Source organism: Coenobita brevimanus, chromosome 25 (genome assembly GCF_032717465.1).
Source record: "Coenobita brevimanus isolate Jiangsu-jjx chromosome 25, ASM3271746v2, whole genome shotgun sequence".
Classification (NCBI taxonomy): Eukaryota; Metazoa; Arthropoda; class Malacostraca; order Decapoda; family Coenobitidae; genus Coenobita; species Coenobita brevimanus.
Genome location: NC_136978.1, coordinates 10,272,957 through 10,294,634, shown reverse-complemented (window position 1 = coordinate 10,294,634; position 21,678 = coordinate 10,272,957). Strand labels below are relative to the sequence as shown.

Sequence of the window (21,678 nt, the reverse complement as noted above, 5' to 3'; positions counted from 1 at the left end):
CAAATATGCATATAATCATTAGCTTTACACATAAGAATTATTTCAATTGGGTCCTCCTGTAGAAACTGGAAGATCATGAAGCAGCAAAGTACTTTCCATAATGCTGAAGTATACTGTATTACTGTATATCTTAAAAAAAAAAAATAAAAAAAAAAGGCCTACCTACATTCACGAAAATTTATAAAAATGAGGAGGATAAAATGTATTTTGCACTTATTTGCTTTCATTTCTAATTAAAATGACTGATACCTGCATTCCATACTCGTAAAAAAAAACACCATTTACTCTCCTCCAATGAACATAATTCTTATAATCATGAACATGAGATTTTCTTAACCTGTTTATGAAAGGGTGCTCCTTTCATCTGAATAAGATCAGCTGGCAGTTGCCAAACATAATCTCTGTGTCCAGCTATCTCCTTCCCAGCAGAAGCTGGGACTGAAGGAGGATATCATGGAGATCATGCAGATAACATATCAGAGTGGATGATCCTGAACTAGGATGGGCCAGTAACGAAGACAAGTTACAGCTCTTGCCAAGGGTAACCAATACAGCTTTTAAGTCTTTAAGTGCAGGGTGCTTCCTTCATTACTGCCATTTGGAAGTACAACGGTCAGACCATACTGTAGCCCTCTATGAGTTAACTGATAATTATTTTAGCTCTTTATGGGGATGGTACCCCTTCATCTAAATACTGTACAAGTGTCTGATATGCAATCAGAATGTAAATCACAAGTCCTATTCATCCATTTAGAATTAGGGTTAAGGCAAATTAATTCTAACACAAAGACCCACAGCTGGCTAAACCTGATGAATACAAGTTGCACTCCCTCTATATCATCTAAACTATGCTAAACCTCTTCTCAAGGACAAAGACTATACATTATTCAAAACTCTAAAACTAAGCTCAACATATTCCCAAAGAAAAATATCATACATTGTTCAGAACTCTGAGCTAAACCTCCTCTCAGAGACAATGACTATATGTTGTTCAGAACTCAAAAACTAAGCTAAACCTTCTCTTAGAGACAAAGACCATACATTGATCAGATAAATGAGCCAAACCTCCTCTCAGAGACGAAGACCATATAATGTTCATAACTCAAAAGGCAAAGATAACTGTTCCATGGCCATATTTACACTATGAAAAACAATAAACTTAGAAGCTCATCTTCATGTCACACTCAGGTCATGGGACATATACATACACTAATAACTCTGGTAATATGTTAGTATTGCAGAATGTAAAAAGGTCACTCTTCCCCCCGAGATGCAGTCGGCAGCAGCTGTAACATGACTCAACCCACAAGGTGTAGTCAGCTTCCATGTTTGTGTGTGTATTTACCTAATTGTATTTACCTAATTGTGTTATACAGGAAATGAGCTACGCTCGTGGGGTCCCGTCTCTGCTTCTCAATAAGTCAAATTTAGCTTTAAACTCATTTAAGTTTTTAGACTCAATGATCTCTTTGTCCAGACTATTCCACAGGTCTATACATCTATAAGGAAAACTATATTTTTTGATATCCTTCAAGCAGCTTGGTTTCTTGAGTTTCATTCCGTGTCCTCTTGTTACTCTCTTATCCCATACAAACAGATCTTCTTTGTCAATTTTATCTACTCCCACCATGGTCCTGAACACTGCAATCATGTCTCCTCTCTTTCTCCTTTCTTCTAAGGAAGGCAAATCCAGCTTTTCCAACCTCTCTCTATACGACAGATCTGCCAGACTGGGGACCATTTTGGTTGCTGTTCTTTGTATTCTCTCAATCCTGTTTATATCTTTCTTTTTGTGTGGGGACCACACTACTGCTGCATATTCTAACCTGGGGCAAATCATGGCCACTATCAATTTTTTCATCATCTCCTCATCTATATAATGAAAAGCTACTCTTATATTAGTCAGGAGACTTTATGTCTCTCTAACTGCCTTGTTAATATGTTTTTCAGGTGACAAACTAACCTGGACTAACACTCCCAAATCTTTCTCTTCTCTCGCTTTTGTGATTGGTTCATTACCCATCAAATAATTCAATGATGGCCTCTTGGTACTTTTACCCATATCCAATATTTTACATTTCTTTGCATTAAAATTCATTTCCCACGTCCGGCTCCAATCGTGTATCCTATCCAGATCCCCCTGCAGCATTTTACAATGCTCCTCAACCTCTACCTTCCTCATGATCTTTGCATCATCAGCAAACAGACTTGCATAACTGTTCACTCCATCTACCACATCATTTACATAAATCAGGAACATTACTGGCACCAACACCGAGCCCTGTGGGACTCCACTTGTTATTTCCCTCCATCCAGACATCCTATCCTTTATTACTGTCCTCATTTGTCTCTCTCTCAAAAAGTCTCTCATTCATTCCAGGAGGTTCCCATTCAGTCCTCCTATATGCTCTAGTTTCCACATTAGTCTCTTATGGGGTACCTTGTTGAAGGCCTTCACCAAATCTAAATACATGCAATCCTCCCAACCATCTCTCTCCTGTAGCATGTCAATCGCTCTTGAGTAAAAACTCAACAAGTTGGACACACATGACCTTCCACTTCTAAATCCAAAATGACTATCAGCCAAAATATTCATCTCTTCCAGATATTTTATCCACCTATCTTTGAGAATTTTTTTGCACAATTTTGTGATCATGCTGGTTAGGAACACTGGTCTATAATTCAGGGGTTCTTCCCTGTTTCCTCCCTTATAAACTGGTACCACAGTTGCCCTCTTCCATTCTTGAGGCACTTTCCCCTCTTCCAGAGAACACACAATTAAACTGTGAATCTCATCCGCCAGTTGTTTTCTGCATTCCTTCAGTACCCAATTAGAGATTCCATCTGGTCCTGGGGCTTTACTTACATCTTGAGTTTCCAGTAATTTATACACTTCCTGTACTTCCACTTTTATATCTTTTATCACTACATTTCTAGTCACTCCCTCCCCTTCCACAAACTCACTTTCATTAGTGAAAACTGACTGGAAATGTTTGTTCATTATTTCTTCATGCATTGCCGCATCTTTATAGACCTCTCCTTCTACTTTCAGTTTGGTGATTCCTTCCTTTTGTTTCAGTGTGTGTGTGTGTGTGTGTGTGTGTGTGTGTGTGTGTGTGTGTGTGTGTGTGTGTGTGTGTGTGTGTGTGTGTGTGTGTGTGTGTGTGTGTGTGTGTGTGTGTGTGTGTGCGTACAGCAAAAGTCCTCTCATTCAGCATCTTCAGGACCAAGCAGGTGCCAAAAGACCAGAAACTACCAAATGACCAGAAAAACCTGCCTAAAAGTTTCTAGCAATCATGGTCAGTCATCCCAATGCAATCACAATGTCTAGCAAGTATTTTTGGTCAACCCTAAGCACTAAATATTTAATAAGCAACTTATATTTAATGTATTTAATGATACAATACACATGAACAAACCTTAAACTAGGTCCCCTTCACAAAGCCAGACACTCACGAGTGATGATGGCTGATGGTGCATGCAGTGGTGGCAAGCAGAAATCTTCAAAACTCTATGCTCAACTTTAAAACACGCTAAGCTATAGGTAAACTGTTCAAATTTTTGTGCTAAATTGGACTTCAAAACATGCTAGATATAAAACTTAATATTTATTGGTGCTAAATTATTATAATTGCTAGATCTAGCACCAACAGTGCCAAACTGGCAACTACAGGCGCACGGGTATCAGTGGTGAACCGGCGACCCCGTTGCGGGTGCTGATTGGCTCAGCACTTGCCAGAAGAGCAGAGAACTTTCGTAAAGGGACTATTAATGAAAACCGCTGAAGGACCAGATGCCAAATGAGAGGACTTTTACTGTATTTACCTAGTTTACCTATACTCAGTTTTTTTTATCGAGACGAAGATGCACTTGACAGACTGGTGATGATTGGCTGAATGCAACATTACTTCATAATCTAGCATTATTAACTGACAACAAATATCTGAGGAGGAATTTTGGGTCAGAAAATATTTTGTGGACATGTTGCATTCAGCCAATCATCATCAACCTGTCAAGTGCATCTTCGCCTCGATAAAAAAAACTGAGTATAGTTGTGATATACATGAAATGAGCCACACTCCTGGAGTCCTGTCTCTGTATCTAAACCAGTCAAACTCTGATTTAAAGTCATTCAAGTTTTTGAACTGGACAATCTCTTTTGCCCTGGCTATTCCACAGGTCAATGCATTTATAAGGAAAACTGTATTTCTTGATATCCTTCAAGGAACTTGTCTTTTTCAATTTCTTCCCATGTCCTCATGTCACTCCCCCATCCCATGCAAACAGATCTTCTCTGTCAATTTTGTCTACTCCCATCATGGCCCTGAACAATGCAATCATGTCACCCATCTCTCTTCTTTCTTCTAAGGAAGGCAGACCCAGCTTTTCTAGTCTTTTCTGTACAAAAGATCTGCAAGGCATCGATCATCTTGGTTGCTGCTCTTTGTATTCTCTTGATCGTGTGTGTGTGTGTGTGTGTATTTACCTATTTGTAGTATACAGGAATTGAGCAATGCTCGTGTTGTCCTGTCTCCATATCCACATTTATCAAGTCTACCTTTACACACATGAATGTTTTTCTCATGCACCACCTCTTTGTCTAAGTCGTTCCAAATATTTAAGTATTTACCTAATATACCTAATTGTGATATACACGGAATGTACTATGCTCGTGGGTTTCCGTTGCTGTTTCTCAATAAGTCGAAGAGATCGTCCAGTTTTTAGACTGGACGATCTCTTTGTCCAGGCTATTCCATAAGTCTATACTTCTGTAAGGAAAGCTATATTTCTTGATATCCTTCAAGCAGCTTGACTTTTTCAATTTCATTCCATGTCCTCTTGTTGCTCTCTTATCCCATACAAACAGATCTTCTTTGTCAATTTTATCTACTCCCACCATGGTCCTGAACACCGCAATCATGTCTCCCCTCTTTCTCCTTTCCTCTAACGAAGGCAAATCCAGTTTTTCCAGCCTCTCTCTGTATGACAGGTCTTTCAGACTGGGGACCATCTTGGTTGCTGTTCTTTGTATTCTCTCAATCCTGTTTATATCTTTCTTTTTGTGTGGGGACCACACTACCGCTGCATATTCTAACCTGGGGTGGATCATGGCCACTATCAATTTTTTCATCATTTCCTCATCCATATAATGAAATGCTACTCTTATGTTAGTCAAGAGTTTATAAGTCTCTCCAACTATCTTGTTAATGTGCTTTTCTGGTGACAAACTATCTTGGACCAGCACTCCCAAATCTTTCTCTTCTCTCCTTTTTGTGATTAATTCATTACCCAAAAAATAATTCAGTGATGGTCTCCTGGTACTTTTACCCATTTCCAATATTTTACATTTCTTTACATTAAATTTCATTTCCCACGTCCGGCTCCAATTGTGTATCCTATCCAAATCCTCCTGCAGTATTTTACAATCCTCCTCAACCTCTATCTTCCTCAAGATCTTTACATCATCAGCAAACAGACTTGCATAACTGTTCACTCCATCTACCATATCATTTACGTAAATCAGGAACATTACTGGCGCCAACACTGAGCCTTCAGGGACTCCACTTGTTACTTCCCTTGTGTGTGTGTGTGTGTTGTGTGTGTGTGTGTGTGTGTGTGTGTGTGTGTGTGTGTGTGTGTGTGTGTGTGTGTGTGTGTGTGTGTGTGTGTGTGTGTGTGCGTGCATTGGTACAATATTTTCTAAATAAAAGTTTAGTACAGGCACTTGTAACTGTAAAACACAGTAATACAGCACTGTAACATGAAAAAAAAAAAAAAAAAAAGTTCCAACACACTTCACAAAACCAATATGAATATGAAACATAAACAAAACATAATAAACTAACATTCTACAGCATGCTTACAAAACAGTAAAATCCAGTTTTGGAGAAATTACCCATCACTTCCAAAGAAGCAGAATATCCAGTCTGTCCAACAGGATTAAATGCTTTACACGAATATACTCCAGAGTGTTCTGAGTCTGCCCCTTGAATAATAAGCATGCTCATCTTTGAGGAGACAGTATTTATCATTGTCTTAGATGATGAGATTATGGGGATGTCATCCTTGTACCACTGAATTGTTATGGGTTCATCCCCAGCCATTATGGTACATGGCACTTGCAGCGGTTGTCCAGCCCTCACTTCACCAGGGAACGAGAATGGCAGAATATTTGGCGTCTCTGTTTTAAACATCAAAGTTACTTTTTCATATTCCAGGTTTCTGCATTACATAGCTCTTTCTCCATCAACATAAGGCAACCATTTTCAGAATGAAACAACAAAGAACTAACAGAGTTTTTAAGCGTTAATTCTGAAAACCTCTGGAATGTCACTGAGAACAAAATACAGTCCAGTACTTCCAAAATGCAAAACTCAAATAATCTGTCACCCCAAACTAGCCAATTAATCAAGATTCATAAAATCTTTAGCAAGAAAGTATAAATAAATTTACCTCAGCTCTTCCCTTCAGGCAATAACAGTTAATTCTAAACCAGCCATCTGAGATGTAGATGACAAAAGCTTGGCACCCACACTCTAGAACATTAAGAGGTACAGTAGATAACCAGTCTACTACCACTGATGACATTACAGTACTTCATCACTGTAATGTCAGTTTGGCTGACTATAGGTGTGTGTGTGTGAGGCATAATTGTGCTGCCAAGTCTAGAGGCGTACAGGTTAACCCCTTCAACCTAAACGAGTCATTTTTATTTTGTTCTTGCTACCTCCAGACATTATGGTCAGCTTTGGAGAGAAACTGTGCAGTAAAGGAGTTAGAAACAGTCTCCACTAACCTCTTCATAACCAAACACCTCTCCCTATGCTGAAATATATTTACTGGAGGTAGCTGGAGAGGCTATGCCTCCACATACATCGAAGTTTACAACATATCTCTGAAAATGAGTGTGATAAATTAATGTATTACCACAGAAAGCTCTATGATAAGAAAAGGTCTTACTATTATCCCAGTTACTTGCCAACCACAAGCACTTTGTCACACCTTCTGAGAACTACTGGGTGACTGTTTCTGCTCATGAACATATTTTTCATTGCAGTCTTCTTTCTGCTTGATGATTTTATACATGTGTGGAAGGACATTTACAAGTGAGGCTGCTAATGATGGCTATATCTAAGCCCTATGTTTGAAACATCTCTCCTCAGTTGAACAAAATAGTATGGAGAGCAGGATTAAAGTGAAAATCATGTCACTGTCATCATAATATATGCAACACAGTGTAATTCTTTATACTACAAGCACCTGAAAAGCATGCACTCATAACAATATAATACTGAAAGTGAAATGTACCACCCAACATATACACCAAAAAGTTATTACTGAAATGTTACAATATGAGGTGTAGGATTATTGCTGCAAAAACTTACACTAGCGTGACAGTATTTGACAATTTATTTTCAGTCTGAAAATAATGTTTATGTAACCTGCTTCAATAGCAATTTTCACTGAATGCATCTACCATGCCAAGTGAGGAATTTTTATGCAGTACTACCATATATAGTAAAGTACAGTATTGATGATGTAAATACTGTATCAACAGCCAACTCCACACTGCTCCCTTCAAGGTGAAAAGATCTGTGACTAGGCTATCACAAACCAGAACATTTAAGGGCAGATTACAGCCTACACCCCTGGTGGCATTACATGACCAATAACCTACTAGCTGCCTCATGTTTCAAATTTAAGTGATCTTAATGCATAATACAGAACTCCACCCTGCACAACACTACTATGGAAATGACAGGACTTGAGCCCTGACATTCTTCAAAAACCTCCTAATTAGCACAACAAAAATCGAGTCAACAAACTTCATCTGAATCACTTAATCTTCGATGATACTGCAGTTACAAACTACAGTACTTCTTGAATGAAGGTTTAATGACCATTACTGTTAAAAAAATTTCAATTAAATTAAATACTTAACAATTTTAATTATAAATCATTTCACTTAACCATTACTTATTACCATTCTGTAATAATGCATGAAACTCTAACAAATTAAGAATCTCAATTTGTGTGATGTTCAATGATACAACAACAAAATTTGAGTTTTAGTCCAGTGCAGATGCCACTATGGTTTTAAAGAACAGAGAAACCTCTATTAATGTTTACAGTTATTGTCCTGAAGCTCTGTTATCTAATAAGCAAAACCAGTACATGTATTAGCAATAATGATGCAGGCAGTGTAACATACTAGCTTGAAATGGCCACATGGAGAGAACAGAGTATGAGAGAATGGAGAATGAGAGAGACACAGACACAGAATGTCAGTGAGGTAAAGGAAGAGACCGAGGATGAGATGGAGGGATGGGTTGGAGAGGTATATGACTGAGGGATGTGTGAGTTGGACAGTTTGCAGCCTGATGGTGGAGGACACGACTGCATGGAGGTGATTCGTTTTTTAGCACCCATTTCAGGATTATGGTGTCTACCTATACATAGACAGACAGATAGGTATAGATACAGAGATACATAGACTGATACAATGCCAAACTGAAAGACAGACAGATATATTGACAGAAAATACAAGAAAACTGGATGTAATCTGCATTTTTAAAAAATGCACTGTACATGGCAAGATGTTAAAAAAATTAAATCTTGCAAAAGTACTGCACTAAGCATGAGAATGCACAGATGTATTTGTAACGCTGCAGCAATCTACAAGAAAACTACATTCTACTATGAACTACAATTACCCATCACTTCCAAAGAAGCTGAATATCCAGTCTGCCCAACAGGATTGAATGCTTTGCATGAGTACATTCCAGAATGTTCAGAGTCTGCTCCCTGAATAACTAGCAGACTCATTCTTGAGCTGACAGTGTTTATCATTGTCTTCGATGATGAGACTATGGGAACCTCATCCTTGTACCACTGAAGTGTTATGGGCTCATCCCCAGTTGCAATTGTACAAGGCAACTGAAGTGGTTGCCCTGCCTTCACCTCAGCAGGGAACGAGAATGGCAGAATTTCTGGTGCTTCTGTTTACAAAAATAAAGGTGAAAATGGTTTTCTGCATTCTTATAATATCATCTATTGTACCCTTCTCTTCCTCCACTACCATACATGAGAACAGGATGCATTGAAAAACAATAATTATTACACATATCAGAAACACAGTTAAGCCACTGTTCCCAATATTATATTTTTCTGCCAAGTCTAAAACCAATTTAGAACACTGTGGTGTTTTTGTGGTTGTACACTACTTAACAGCACCAAAACTGCAGGATGGAGACTCATAACTCATTCTGGCCATGGATCAGTGTGTACTTAGGACAGTCCTTCAAGTTGTGGTAAAAACTGTAAATCCTATGAACGAATTGCTTCATCATTTCATATGCAGGGCTTGAAAATGTTTGGTAGAACTGCCTGCTAATGTCAGGTGTGTATCAGCGGGCTGTTAATATACATATACTGTATACTGATACATTTGTATAATTATATAGCTCAAAATATTTTACTCTCCAACTACGGATATACAAGAACTGACAAAAACCTTCCGAGGACTTCCCTTTTCATGCTCACCAAAATACTGTACATCAGTTGCTAGTGCACAAATCAGTTGATTCACATTTCATGCAAGGTCTATTACAGCTATAAAAAAAAAAAAAAAAAAAAAAAAAAACATTCCTTACTAAGTTTTCAACTACTACTGAGGTCTAAGTCAAAATGGCACAAATATAGATCTGCAAAGCACATCTACATGATACAAGCATCCTGGATGTACTGACATACTGACCAAGAAAGAGTTCTGAGAATGTATGAATCGGAAAGTGTAGCTATGAGGTCACATCACTGCCAGACACAAAAAAATTCAAAGGTGAATGAAATGCCTCATAAGCAACAAAAGTCACAAACAAAAGCAAACTAGTTTCCAGATATTTCTTTACAAAAACCTGTACAGTATTAGCTGATCATACTCAGAAGTAGGTATAAAGATCCTGCAAGTGCAATTAATGTAGTAGTAGTAGTAGTAGTAGTAGTAGTACAATGATCCCTTGGTTATTGTGCATAGTGATGCCTAGTGCATCATAAAGAAATTATGCAATAATAAAAGCACTGAACTAATGGGGTTTATCCTAACTGGTACCGGACATCCCAGTCATAAACCCAAATTTTTCCTTTTACAACAATTTTGATCCACTAAATACATACATACTGTATGTATGGTTGGGTTAATATAAAATGATGAAAAGGGCATAGTAAGGAAGAAACACATACCATACAGATCTGAGATTGTTTGAGGTAAAGAGTGGAGAGTTAGTGGTCTCCACCACTTGGGATTAACTGCTTGAGTAGGGCCTCATCTTTGAATCCCTCAAAACAATCAGAAACCACAGATTCTACATCATCGCTGTCTGCAGAAACCAGTTCAAGTATGCAATATTGGTGTCCCCCCTGCCCCCACAAAAATGCACGATAATGGCAGGAGTCGCAGATTTTCATCAAGCAGTGATAACAAAAACTGCTATAACTAAGTGTGCAATAAACAAGGGATTGTTGTAGTAGTAGCAACCCCAGATTTATCTAAACATGAAACCAGTGAAGTGCAGGCTAAAGCTGCCTTTCTTTCACAATACACCATCTTCCTTTGGGGGGACTGAAGGTTTGTATATCTGGGCAGCTCCACTACCAGACCATATCAGTGCCATCACATGAAGGCATCCCTCTCCAGCACTGGTACAATTAACAAACTGAACATAAAAAAATGTACTCTCTATACAACAAGTTAATGACTCAATAACTGCACATTAAGAAATGCACCTCTATATAACAAGTGAATGACTCAATAACTGTACATTAAAAAATGTACCTCTATATAATAAGTGAATGATTCAATGGTTAATTCAAACTCCGTGCAGTGCCAGCAGTGTAATGGTGAATATATACAACAGACCCTCACTTTAACAAACCTCGGCAGACCAGATATAAGACTTAACGGATACTGTGAAGGCCCCCAGACAAACCACCGGACATACTGGATACCATCTGCTAAATGGAGAACATCATGCATCCCTTCCTGATGGCTCTGAGCCCACCAGACACTTTTTTGCCTCCAACATACACACTATCCCTTATTTGGGGCACATCACACGGCACTATCAAATCCCTCTCCAAGCATGGGGTGACTCGGAACAGTTAAAAAACACTGGCGTCAGTTTTTCTCACCCACATGGGCTAGGTTGGAGAGGTGTGGGTGGGAAGCATTGGAAAGTTGGGCTATTTGGGGGCTACTTTCAATAGGTCTGGGCGGGACCAAAGTGTGTGAACACACTGTATCACATGCAGTCAGCCTCAGTCTTGCTGCACCTTCCACTGCATCAACATCACTGTGTGTGTGTGTCTTGTGTATCTTGCGTGTGGCAAGCGTATTCTCATAGATACTGTGAAAAATGGCTTCTCATAAAGAATCTTCCAGAACATCCTCTTCAGAAAAAGCAAAAAGGTGGATTATGACCACTGTGGAGAAGATGGAAGTGTTTGACGGGCACAAGAAAGGCATAAGTGGGGGCAAACTCATGCGCAAGTATGGCCTTAACTATCTCAAACTCTTTCGACGCAACCTGCGTCCAATTGCTTCTGAGTACTGCATGACCCCCATGGGGTGGCCCAGACCTTACATGCAACACACCCCTCACTGAGCAATGTGAAAGAAAATATTTTTATTTATATCTGTATTTTTATGAAATTGCTACATGTTATAAATGAATAAGTTACCTTCCTAATGAATGAAAAAAAGAAAAGAGAAAATAAATTACCATATCTTATCATTCACGCATTTATTCAAAGCTGATTTCTCACAGATATATAAATATTTTGTCAATGCTTGCTGACAGAAGGTTGTACAGCATTTATTTGTGATGATTTTTATTTAAAAAATGACACTTCTAGTTCGATTGGAAAAATTTTTATGGCATACAGAACAGAAATATCTTATGGTCTCTGACCACACCTGGCCGCTCTAGTAGCAGCTGGCTCTACATCGTAAAATGTTTAGAATAATTTCATTCCCCTGTCTATATATGTAACTGTGTTGTAATGAAATTACGACATATTATAAATGAGTAAATGATCTTCCTGATGATAAAAAAAATAATAATAATAATTTATGTTGGTATTTTAGAGATACTGTATATTAACATATTGCCAATCCTTACTGAATGCTCTACGACTTTCTGGTGACAAGCATTGACGAAATGTTTATATATCTGTGAGAAATCAGTGCTGAAAAAATGAGTGAATGATAAAATAGGGTAATTTATTTTCTTTCTTTTTTTTTCTGTTCATTAGGAAGAGCTTTTATTCATTTATAACATGCAGCAATTTCATAACAACAGTTATAAATAAAGGCAGGGGAGAAAGTTGAATGACGCAACCGAAAGTCATGGCGAAAAAACACCGCAACCTGAGTTGAAAAAGTGTGTGTGGTTGTATTTCACTTGGACACAATCTGCGTCGAAAAAGTGCGAGAGGTTAGATTTTTTACTGGGCCCTCGTGTATGAGAGGGTTAAGAGGTAGACACTTCTCCTTCATTGCCTCCAGGCTAAAAAAAAAGAAAAAAAAAAAGAATAAAGAAAAAAAAGAGGTAATGAAGAGAATGGAAGGCAGGAGGACACAGAGGAATGTCTCCAGGACCAGGAAGCTGATGGGAAACTTGCCAAAGCAAGGTATAAGTAGTAAACATAGAAGTGAGCTAAGGGCATCCCTGTGCATCCTCTGGACATCGAACAGGCAGCACAAAGGCTTGCTACTCACCTTGGAATCAAAGATTTCAAGTGTAGTGATAGCTGGCTGTGGAGGTTCAGAGGGCATCATGGCACTGTTAACAAGGCCGTAACTAGAGTGATGTTCAGCGCCGATGTCAATGCTGTGAAGCCTTTTGTCCAGCATCTTCTGAAGATGATGGAGGAGAGCCTGCATAAGTTTCAGTCTACAGCGCAGATGAGGCTGGGCTCTTCTGCATGCTCTTCCTCTGTATACCCAGACTTTGAGAGATAATGGCAGCACTCCTGGCCATAAAATAATGAAGGAGCACCTCTCCATTCTAGCATGTGCTAATGCACATTGCTCTTATCAACTACAGGCAGTAATAGTAGGTAAGAGCAAGTGATCTAGGTCACAGAAGAACATCACGGCCATGCTTGCTGTGATGTACCATGGTAACAAGTCTGCCTGGTTTATCAAGGACATTGCTCATCACTGGCTCCACCACAGCTCTGACCCTTCCATAAGGCAGCACCAAAAATGGTATGGTATCAATCTTGATGACAAGGAGGCAGTGCTGCTGTTGGACAATGCACCAGCCCACCCTTAGGCAAACTCTGCAGCATGGCTGGATGAATCAAGGCCTTGCCCCTGCAGGCCAACACTATTGCCTTTATCCAGCACATGGACAAGGAGTTATAGAGAAAGCAAAGAGGCACTGCATAAACCTCTATCTGCAACAGTGCCTCGTTGTGACGAGGATGGGATGGACAAGGCTGCCTATGAGGACACCAGAGACAAAAAAATTCTGCACAGTTTCATGAAATACACCACCAAGGATACCATCTTCAACTGGGCAGAGGTATGGAAGAAAGTGCCACTTGTCAAACTCATGACCGGGTGGTGCAAACCCCTCAGAACCCCCAAGACTCCAACACCATTGTATGATTTTGATGGGTTTGACCTACCAAGGATGGCAGAAATACTGGCAACTGCAGGGCAGGGGAACCTTGCTGAGGAGGAGCTGCAAGAGTGGCTGGATAAGGATGCTGGTGAGCCTGGCTACCACCACCAGATGGAAGAGGAGACTGTGGCTTAAGTATATGACAAAATACTAGCAACAGAGGAAGACAAAGAGATGGAGGAGGGGGAACCTGGACTGTCTCTAGCTGCAAATACTGATACTGCATACACAATCCTGACCATCACTGACAAAGTTCGAGGACCTCTGGCTCAACATTATGAGATGTGGCTGCAGCAGCCAAGGCAGATCCAGGCTGAGATCTCCCAGTTTTTCAAGCCTGTGCCCTCTCCTGCTGCCAAAAGGCTCTATACAGAGTCAGTGACTACTGTGTTTATAGCATCAACATCCTCAGCCAGCCTCCACATAGCTTCAGGATCCAGCAATACAGCCTCCAGGACCCCATACCCCAGCATCTCGGGACTCCCTATACCAGATGTGACACCAAAGCCACCAGAAACCATCTTTGTCGATAATGGCAATGAATGACAGTTAACTCAATCTACAGCATATAAGAAGAGTGAGAATGTGAGAAGTGTATATCCATCTATACAGGTACAGTGTACAATGCATGTATCTCCTACCATTGCCCTCTTCCCACCATGATTACTGAATGACAATAACAGACTATAGTAATACTGTACAAGTCATGAGGAATTGCTATGATGCGGATATAAAATTATGTACTGTTAGTATACAATACAGTTCTCATTTTTAGTACTAGAGTAAGCAATTTACTCATTTATTTTCCAATATGTGCTTGAAATCCTACTTCGGGGAGGGGAGGGGACGATCAAATATAACGGAGTATTGGCTTTACTGGATTAGGCTTCCTCCCAAATAGTTCATCATAGCGAGGGGCTACTGTAATGCAGTATATCATTCTGCATGACTAAAGACACCCTCTGACACTGATGAGGAGCCTACATGTCATGGCACTGTGCATTCTGGACAGAGAAGCTGTGGCATCCACCTGGGAGCCAAACCTCGTATTTCCCCACATTATGCCGTGGGAAGGACCCTGATCCAACCTGGGTGAGTTTGTCTACTATATGGGGGTGCCAGATCCCCAAACAGTGATTGTACTGTACTGTACCAGTTGGATGGCTCCACAGAGCTAGTTGCCTACCCGTGGTCAACAGGTCTGCTTGGTCAGACATATTGGGTTTAAGCAACAACAACAACAAATGACACTCACTTTCAACTTTCTGTAGTGTCACTGGTACATTATTAAAATGTCCATGCACAAACACAACTGCCTCCCCAAATGTTCACGCTGACAAGTCTCAGCTATGAAACACTCATACAGTACTAGAATCAAACCACTATGAATGTTATACACAACTTGTTTGGAATGAATTGTGAAATAATGGAACAAAATTTTATTCCATTATATTCCAAATATAATGAAGCACTTGGTAAGTACTATGGCATATTATGGTGAGAACCTCCACCTTTGAAAGACATGCTGTACTGTACTTTAAACATTTTAGAAACTTCCTTTTATATACATAAATAATACTGCTAGTGACATTAACTGGTGGGGGGTTCAAAGCTGGTTGTATTATAGAGTTGTGTTTGTGACTCACATGCAGATTAACCCAATCACTGCTGCTGCTGCATTTGGAAATTTTATTCACATTTCACACAACAGAGGACTTTGTCAACTGAGAAGGTAAGGTAAGGTATGGTAACAGTGGGGGCTGATGCTATGAGGCACTTAGCTGTGGTGCTCCTCTCTGTAACATAGCCTGTGGTGAGTTATTCACCCAATATCCCTGGAAACAAGGCCACTGAATCATCCAGGTTACCACAGTTTCCTTCCCCAGGTGTTACCCTAGATACTTATTTTACCTACCAACCTACAAAGGGTAGATGGCACCCTGAGCTGAGTGATGCCAGCTGCCTGCACCAGAATTTGAACCCTGACATGAACAGGCCAGCAGCTTCACAATCAGCAATGCTGACCACTTATCCACTGCGACTGAGAGAATTCCTTGAAACAAAGGCTCAAAAGACTAGCAAGTCTAGTGCAACTCATTTTCTGCTTGTACACCTAGTCTAACAGTGGACAAAATTGTTTCATTAAGCCCTGGCAGAATTAACAATCTCAAGCAACTACTAATGTTACAAAGCCACATATCTAGCTTGACCAAGCAATGATAAATAAGTGCAAACTGGACTTGGCCAAGACGGGTGCTTGAAATTTATGTGGAAATTACTGGCATGATACTGTACGGGAGAAAGATCCAGCGAAGATGACAGCTGATGCTACGTTGGTTATGTACTGTAACAAGTTTGTTAGACAAGCATTGGAAATGTTGTGTTTATGTGAAAAAATGTAAAGGTAGTGGCCTGAAGAAAGAAAAGATGAAAAGTCAATAGAAGTCAGTGGTGACAAAATTAATGATTTACAGTAATTAAAATATGGATGAAGAAGGACTCCAGTTGTAAGTAAGGATGAATGTAGGAATATGAATGCTGTTAACATTAGATGGGCAACACTTGTGAGAAACTGCAAAACATTTTCTGAAGTTTGCTTCTGGTATGAAGTATTATTCTCACGCAGGCCAAACACAAGATTCGTTTTTTCTCATACATATATAACAGGCTACAGGGCACATTTGAAATGAACTCACTCCACACTGTAACTGCGCTTGAGACCGGACAGAACATAATATGTCTTTATTAGGATGGTTGCTTGGGTGTCTGGTGGTTCTGCACCCATCTTTTGGTGATTCTGTTCCCATTTTTACACTTTATGGACTACCATGTAAGTTTGAAAGGCCTAAATAAAACATCTGAGAAAGGAGTCTCCAGATGCCAAGCCCAGATCCTTGCATGGTAAGCTTCAGGCCAATCAACCCAGAAATAAAGTTCCAAGGGCATAGCACTGACTGCTGTTAACATGAATGAGAACATGAAGAAACAGAAAGAACACAAAATTCTTCCCTCAAAAACGTAATTACTGTACAGGTGTTCCTCCCTCACCGTGGTTTGCTGTGGTGCGATACTGCTCTAATGAGGCATGATTTTGCTAAAGAAAATAAACATTCTAACACGGGAACTGTTAGTGTAACACGGTAATTTGAACCAGGCAGGCTGTGACGCGGTATGAGTCGCGCAACTTCACAATACTTAATGTCATCGTCTGCCAATCGCGCTTTGCCTTTCTCGCTGTCCCAGCCACCCAACCAATCAGGACCCCCTTACCTCCCTCCCGCCTCCCGCATTCCCCTCTTGGCTCACTCCTACCCATACAATCCTCCTCAGCTTGCCTCATGTTCTCCCTCTACCTCATCTCTGGCAACATGTGTCTGCTCTTCCCCTCACATAACGTAGTGTAAATAAAAAAGTACTATTTACTTAATGTAATTTTTATAACCATATTAATGCTTTTCAGAGGTTTAAACTGGGAGGTATAAAAACATTTTGCACCACAAGGGGGGAAAAAGTGGACTTTGGGCAGGGATTTGGAAGGAAATAGGGGTTTTCAAGAGTCCCTCAAATGCGATGTTTGCCTAACACGAGGTCAGTGCAGAAGCAAATACCCGCGTTATGGGAGGAACACCTACAGTATACAGTAATCCCTCTAATATCTGAACGCCCAATATCCGAACATCCCCACTAACCGGACATAATCGTCCCGGGATCCAACATTCCCAAAATGGTCTGAAAACTGCAAAAAATTAGAAAAAAAAAAAAAAAAAAAACTAATTTTTCCCGCCCGTAATTTGAACCTGCCACGAGCGGCGCGGGACAGCTTTGTTGTGGCGCGTCATTCCTCTGACGTCCGATAGAGCGCCGCTGCATCCTCCCCACTTTCTGCCTGTCTCTCATCGCACGTGCACGCTCGTCGTCATGGCTGCCCACGTGCTCGCTTTTGTGACAGTTCCTTACCTGCTGCAGGCACTCCTGCTGCTCTCGGGCCTCTTATTAGTGTGTGTGATGATGGCCCTGACGCCTGAGAAGAGGAAGAGAGTGGTGTTGACTCTGAAGAAGAAACGGGAGATATTGGAGAAAGTAGATGCGGGGTGGTCTTCTTCCCGCATCCTCCGCGAGTTCAACCTGGCCTGATCTACTTTGTTCGATATCAAGAGATCCCGAGACAAACTCATGCAGTACATGGCTGACCTCTCGTCGAGAAGCAAACGCAACGTGGAGAGGAAGGTGATGTTTACTCCCAAGCTTGCTGAAATCGACCGCTCCACGTTGATTTGGTATCGACAGCAACGTGCTGCTGGTGTGATGGTACGTGGAACGGAGCTGAAAGCTGCTGCTGAGAAGTTCCCCAGGCTTCACCACATCCTAGACTTCAAGGCATCCGAGGGTTGGCTCTTCGCGTTCAAGTTACGGCATGGCCTTATCAACCGTAAAGCTCATGGCGAAGGTTTGGACGCTAACATGGATGGAGTTGACGAGTTTCGGCACAAGGTGAAGGGCTTGATCGACAGGGAGGGCCTCACTCTCGGTCAAGTCTACAATGCTGACGAAACTGGTTTATTCTATCGCTTGCTGCCAACGAACACTCTAGCCGAGGAGACGGAGAAGCGTGTACCTGGCCGCAAGCTCTCCAAGCAACGGCTATCTGCTTTGTGTTGTGCCAATCCTAACGGCATGCACCGGCTTAAGCCCATTATTGTTGGTCGTGCAAAGCAGCCTCGGTGTCTTCGTGGGGTGATGGATGTCCTTCCTGTCGTCTGGTACCATTCTTTGAAGGCATAGTTTACAGCCCAGATCTTCAAAGACTGGTTCCACCGCCACTTCGTCAAGGAGGTCATCAATTACCTGACGAAGACACTGGGAATCCCGCGCGACCAGGCAAAGATCCTCCTTCTCCTCGACAATGCACCTGCCCACCCGTGCGACAAGGACTTGGTGGCTGAGAATGGCCGGATTAGGTGCATGTTTCTGCCACCTAATACGACTGCTCTCATCCAACCAATGGACCAAGGAGTGATTGTGGCAACAAAGCGCCTATACCGCCGGAAGTTCCTGGACGAGGTGATGGTTGTTCTTGAGGACGAGGATGAGCGCAGGGAGGGACGGTACACGCGAGGCCAGTGGACTTTGGAAAACCTTCGCCGCTACAAGTCTGCAATCTACAACTGGGCCAGTGCATGGAAGGAAGTCCCTGTCAAGACTCTAGAAAATGGTTGGTCTCGTCTGCTTCTCGGAACGGATGTGGAGTACGATTTTCTAGGCTTTGACGTGGATGACTTCCATGCACGGCTACGTACGCATGGCGACGATGTTGATGTGGACGATGTGCGTGAGTGGTTGGATGACGACGAGGGCGATCTTGGGTATCAGACATTGTCTGATATTGAGATCGCGTCTTCAGCTGCAGGTGTCAGTACCGAGCTTGAAGATTCCGACAAGGACGGCGAAGATGATGCGGACTCCTCTCAGCATGACACTACTCCAGCCATCCCCAAGCTGAGCGCACTCCAGGAACACCTAGAGTTCGTTCTTGACTACCTGGAACACCCGGACTGCGACAGGGAGATGGGGCCCTTGGGACTTGTGGAGGAAGTGCGTGCTTTCAGGCAGCGCATCATCAATCGTCAGAATCGTTGGTCCTTGCGTCAATCAACGATTGACAGTTTTTTCAGGCCTGTGACCCTGCTGTGTCCAGCCCTGGCTCCACTCCGTTGCCTCCCCAAGACAGGCCCTCATGCTCCGAGCCACAGCCCAGCACATCAGCCACGGTGGAGTCACCGCTCGACGTAAGTTTGCGTCTGTCTTCAGAGTCGTCTGCAGTGGGTACGCCATCACCACGACCCAGCGACGCACCCCTAGGTCACCTGCCAGTGATATTCTTGGACTGTGACAGTGATTAAACAGCAAGAACTTCTCCACTAGACCACACGGGAATTTACAGTGTCGTGCAGTGAAAAAAACAGTGTGTTGTGTTACGGATTTACAGTTGTGAGTGAAAAGACTAATTTGGAACAAAATTTAATGTAAATAGACTTGTTTGTTTTAGCTTTAGAAAATGGTTAGAAGAGTGGTTAAAGTGCAGAGTGCAACACTTAGTAAGTTACAATGGAGCATAAGTTAGACAAGAGTGCGCACTGTGAAGAGAACGGACTTCTGAGTGCGATTGACTAAGTTCAGTGCAAGACTTCAAGAACAGTGTACTGGAAGTGCTTCAGGCAATCCTTCTTACTGTCAGAGTCCGAGAGGAGGTGGTTATTCATTGAGATGGCCATGGACTTGCTGTAAGTAGGCAGAATGTTTCATACTGTACTTTTTTCCATACTATATTTACCTCAAACACCTCATTTCACTCTTTAATGTCCTTTATTGGTGTGAATAGGGTGTTAGGAGCTATGCATGTGCAGTAGGAAGGTGTTTTTCTGAGTTAGGCTAGGTTAGGGTCCATAAGTACCAGTCCAGGAGCCAGTAACCAGAATGTTTAATATTGTATGAACCTACCTCTAAACCCTCATTTTATGCTTCTTTTGCATTTATTTGTCATTTATGTGCCTTATTGGTGTGATTTGGGTCTTAAATAGGTGCTATGCATGTCCAGAGGGGGTTGTATAGGTGTTTCTCTGAGTTAGGGTCCATAAGTACAAGTCCATAAGCTGGGGCCCAATACCCGGACAGGACCACTATCCAGACCTGCCTATGGCCCTATTACATCAGATATTGGAGGGATTACTGTATATACATTTGCATAGCACACTGAGTGCGAAAGACTAGAGGAAAATTCTGAACCTCAAGGAATGTCTGGATACAAATGTTGCTGCTGTTGTGGCCCCAGGCTCATTTGCATGTAAATCACGTGGACTGAGCTGAAGCTACCTTTAAGTCCAAAATCCTCCTTTTAGGACGTAGGGAAGGATCTGAGATGCCTCTATAACCATGCATCAGGGCTGCTTGGTTATATCAGTGACACTACATAAAGACCTCCTTCTCCAGCACCATTTGGACAGGATGGGAGATGCAAGTGGTACTGGTATGTGAATAATAAGAAGAAAATTTATGCCTGAATATAAAGGAGTATATGAATTGGATGACAAACAGATGAAGGAGGTATATGAATATGAAAGTTCGAGAACCAGGTGGTACTGATCAGCAATCTCAATTGAAAAGAGTGAAATGATAGGACATATAGGATGATGTAAGTATAAGGGGGTTCCTGGTGTAAATGAGAGAGGAAATACTGTTCTGTGCAATGCCAGATGTTTGCTCGGCAAGAAGGATTCATATTATAAATACCTCCTCCCAGTACAAAATGATCCACAAGTAAAGATGGGAAGACAGAATAATGGAAAATGTATCAGTTGAATATAACATTGTGACTGATTTTATAAGAGCTGACAGAAACAAAATGAAAAATGATGTGATGAATACAATGGCAGTGAGTGGAGCAGAAGAACTATCATTATTATGGCGAGTCCTAGCTATAAGAAGGCTTTTTTTTTTTTTTTTTTTTTTTTTTTGCTACTATGGTCATAAGAGATAACAGAAAGGTTGTCTATTAAAATCATACTGCTCTCTAAAGGCTGGTATGTTAGTTCCCAAACTGCAGTGCCAGTTACATGCAAAAAGTTGTGATACTATGTAGTACATCCTTGGCGTATAATGAGGAAAGCTTCTACACAGAAGTCTGTGATCAAAATGTGAGAAAAATGGAAACATAAAGATAGGTACTGTATAGGGTAGGGACACATGAGTTTATGAAGGGTCAGGTGCATGATCAGACTTTTGTTGCATGGAGAATTACAAACAAGTGCTGTACCTGGAAACCACCAGGTCCTTGTTTGGAAAAGGCATTATGATCTAGTGACCTAACAAGCACTGTGACAGCATATATATTATGGCCAATAAACTACTGAAGTGCAGTTCAGGGAGCATACAAGGGACTTAGCACACTGACTGAGGGGGCTGGTAAAGAGGTGAACTAAGTGCAGGATGTCTT

At 41.3% G+C, this 21,678-nt stretch overlaps 1 protein-coding gene across 1 annotated transcript in view; it reads right to left on the bottom strand.

Moving 5' to 3' along the window:
* The window catches only part of Dscam1 (Down syndrome cell adhesion molecule 1), an 829,655-nt gene that overhangs the window by 222,445 nt on the left and 585,532 nt on the right, over positions 1 to 21,678 (bottom strand). Inside the window, exon 15 of the mRNA XM_080267762.1 lies at positions 13,568 to 13,576. Coding sequence (XP_080123888.1) covers positions 13,568 to 13,576 — 9 coding nt within the window. The remainder of the gene's footprint in view (positions 1 to 13,567; positions 13,577 to 21,678) is intronic.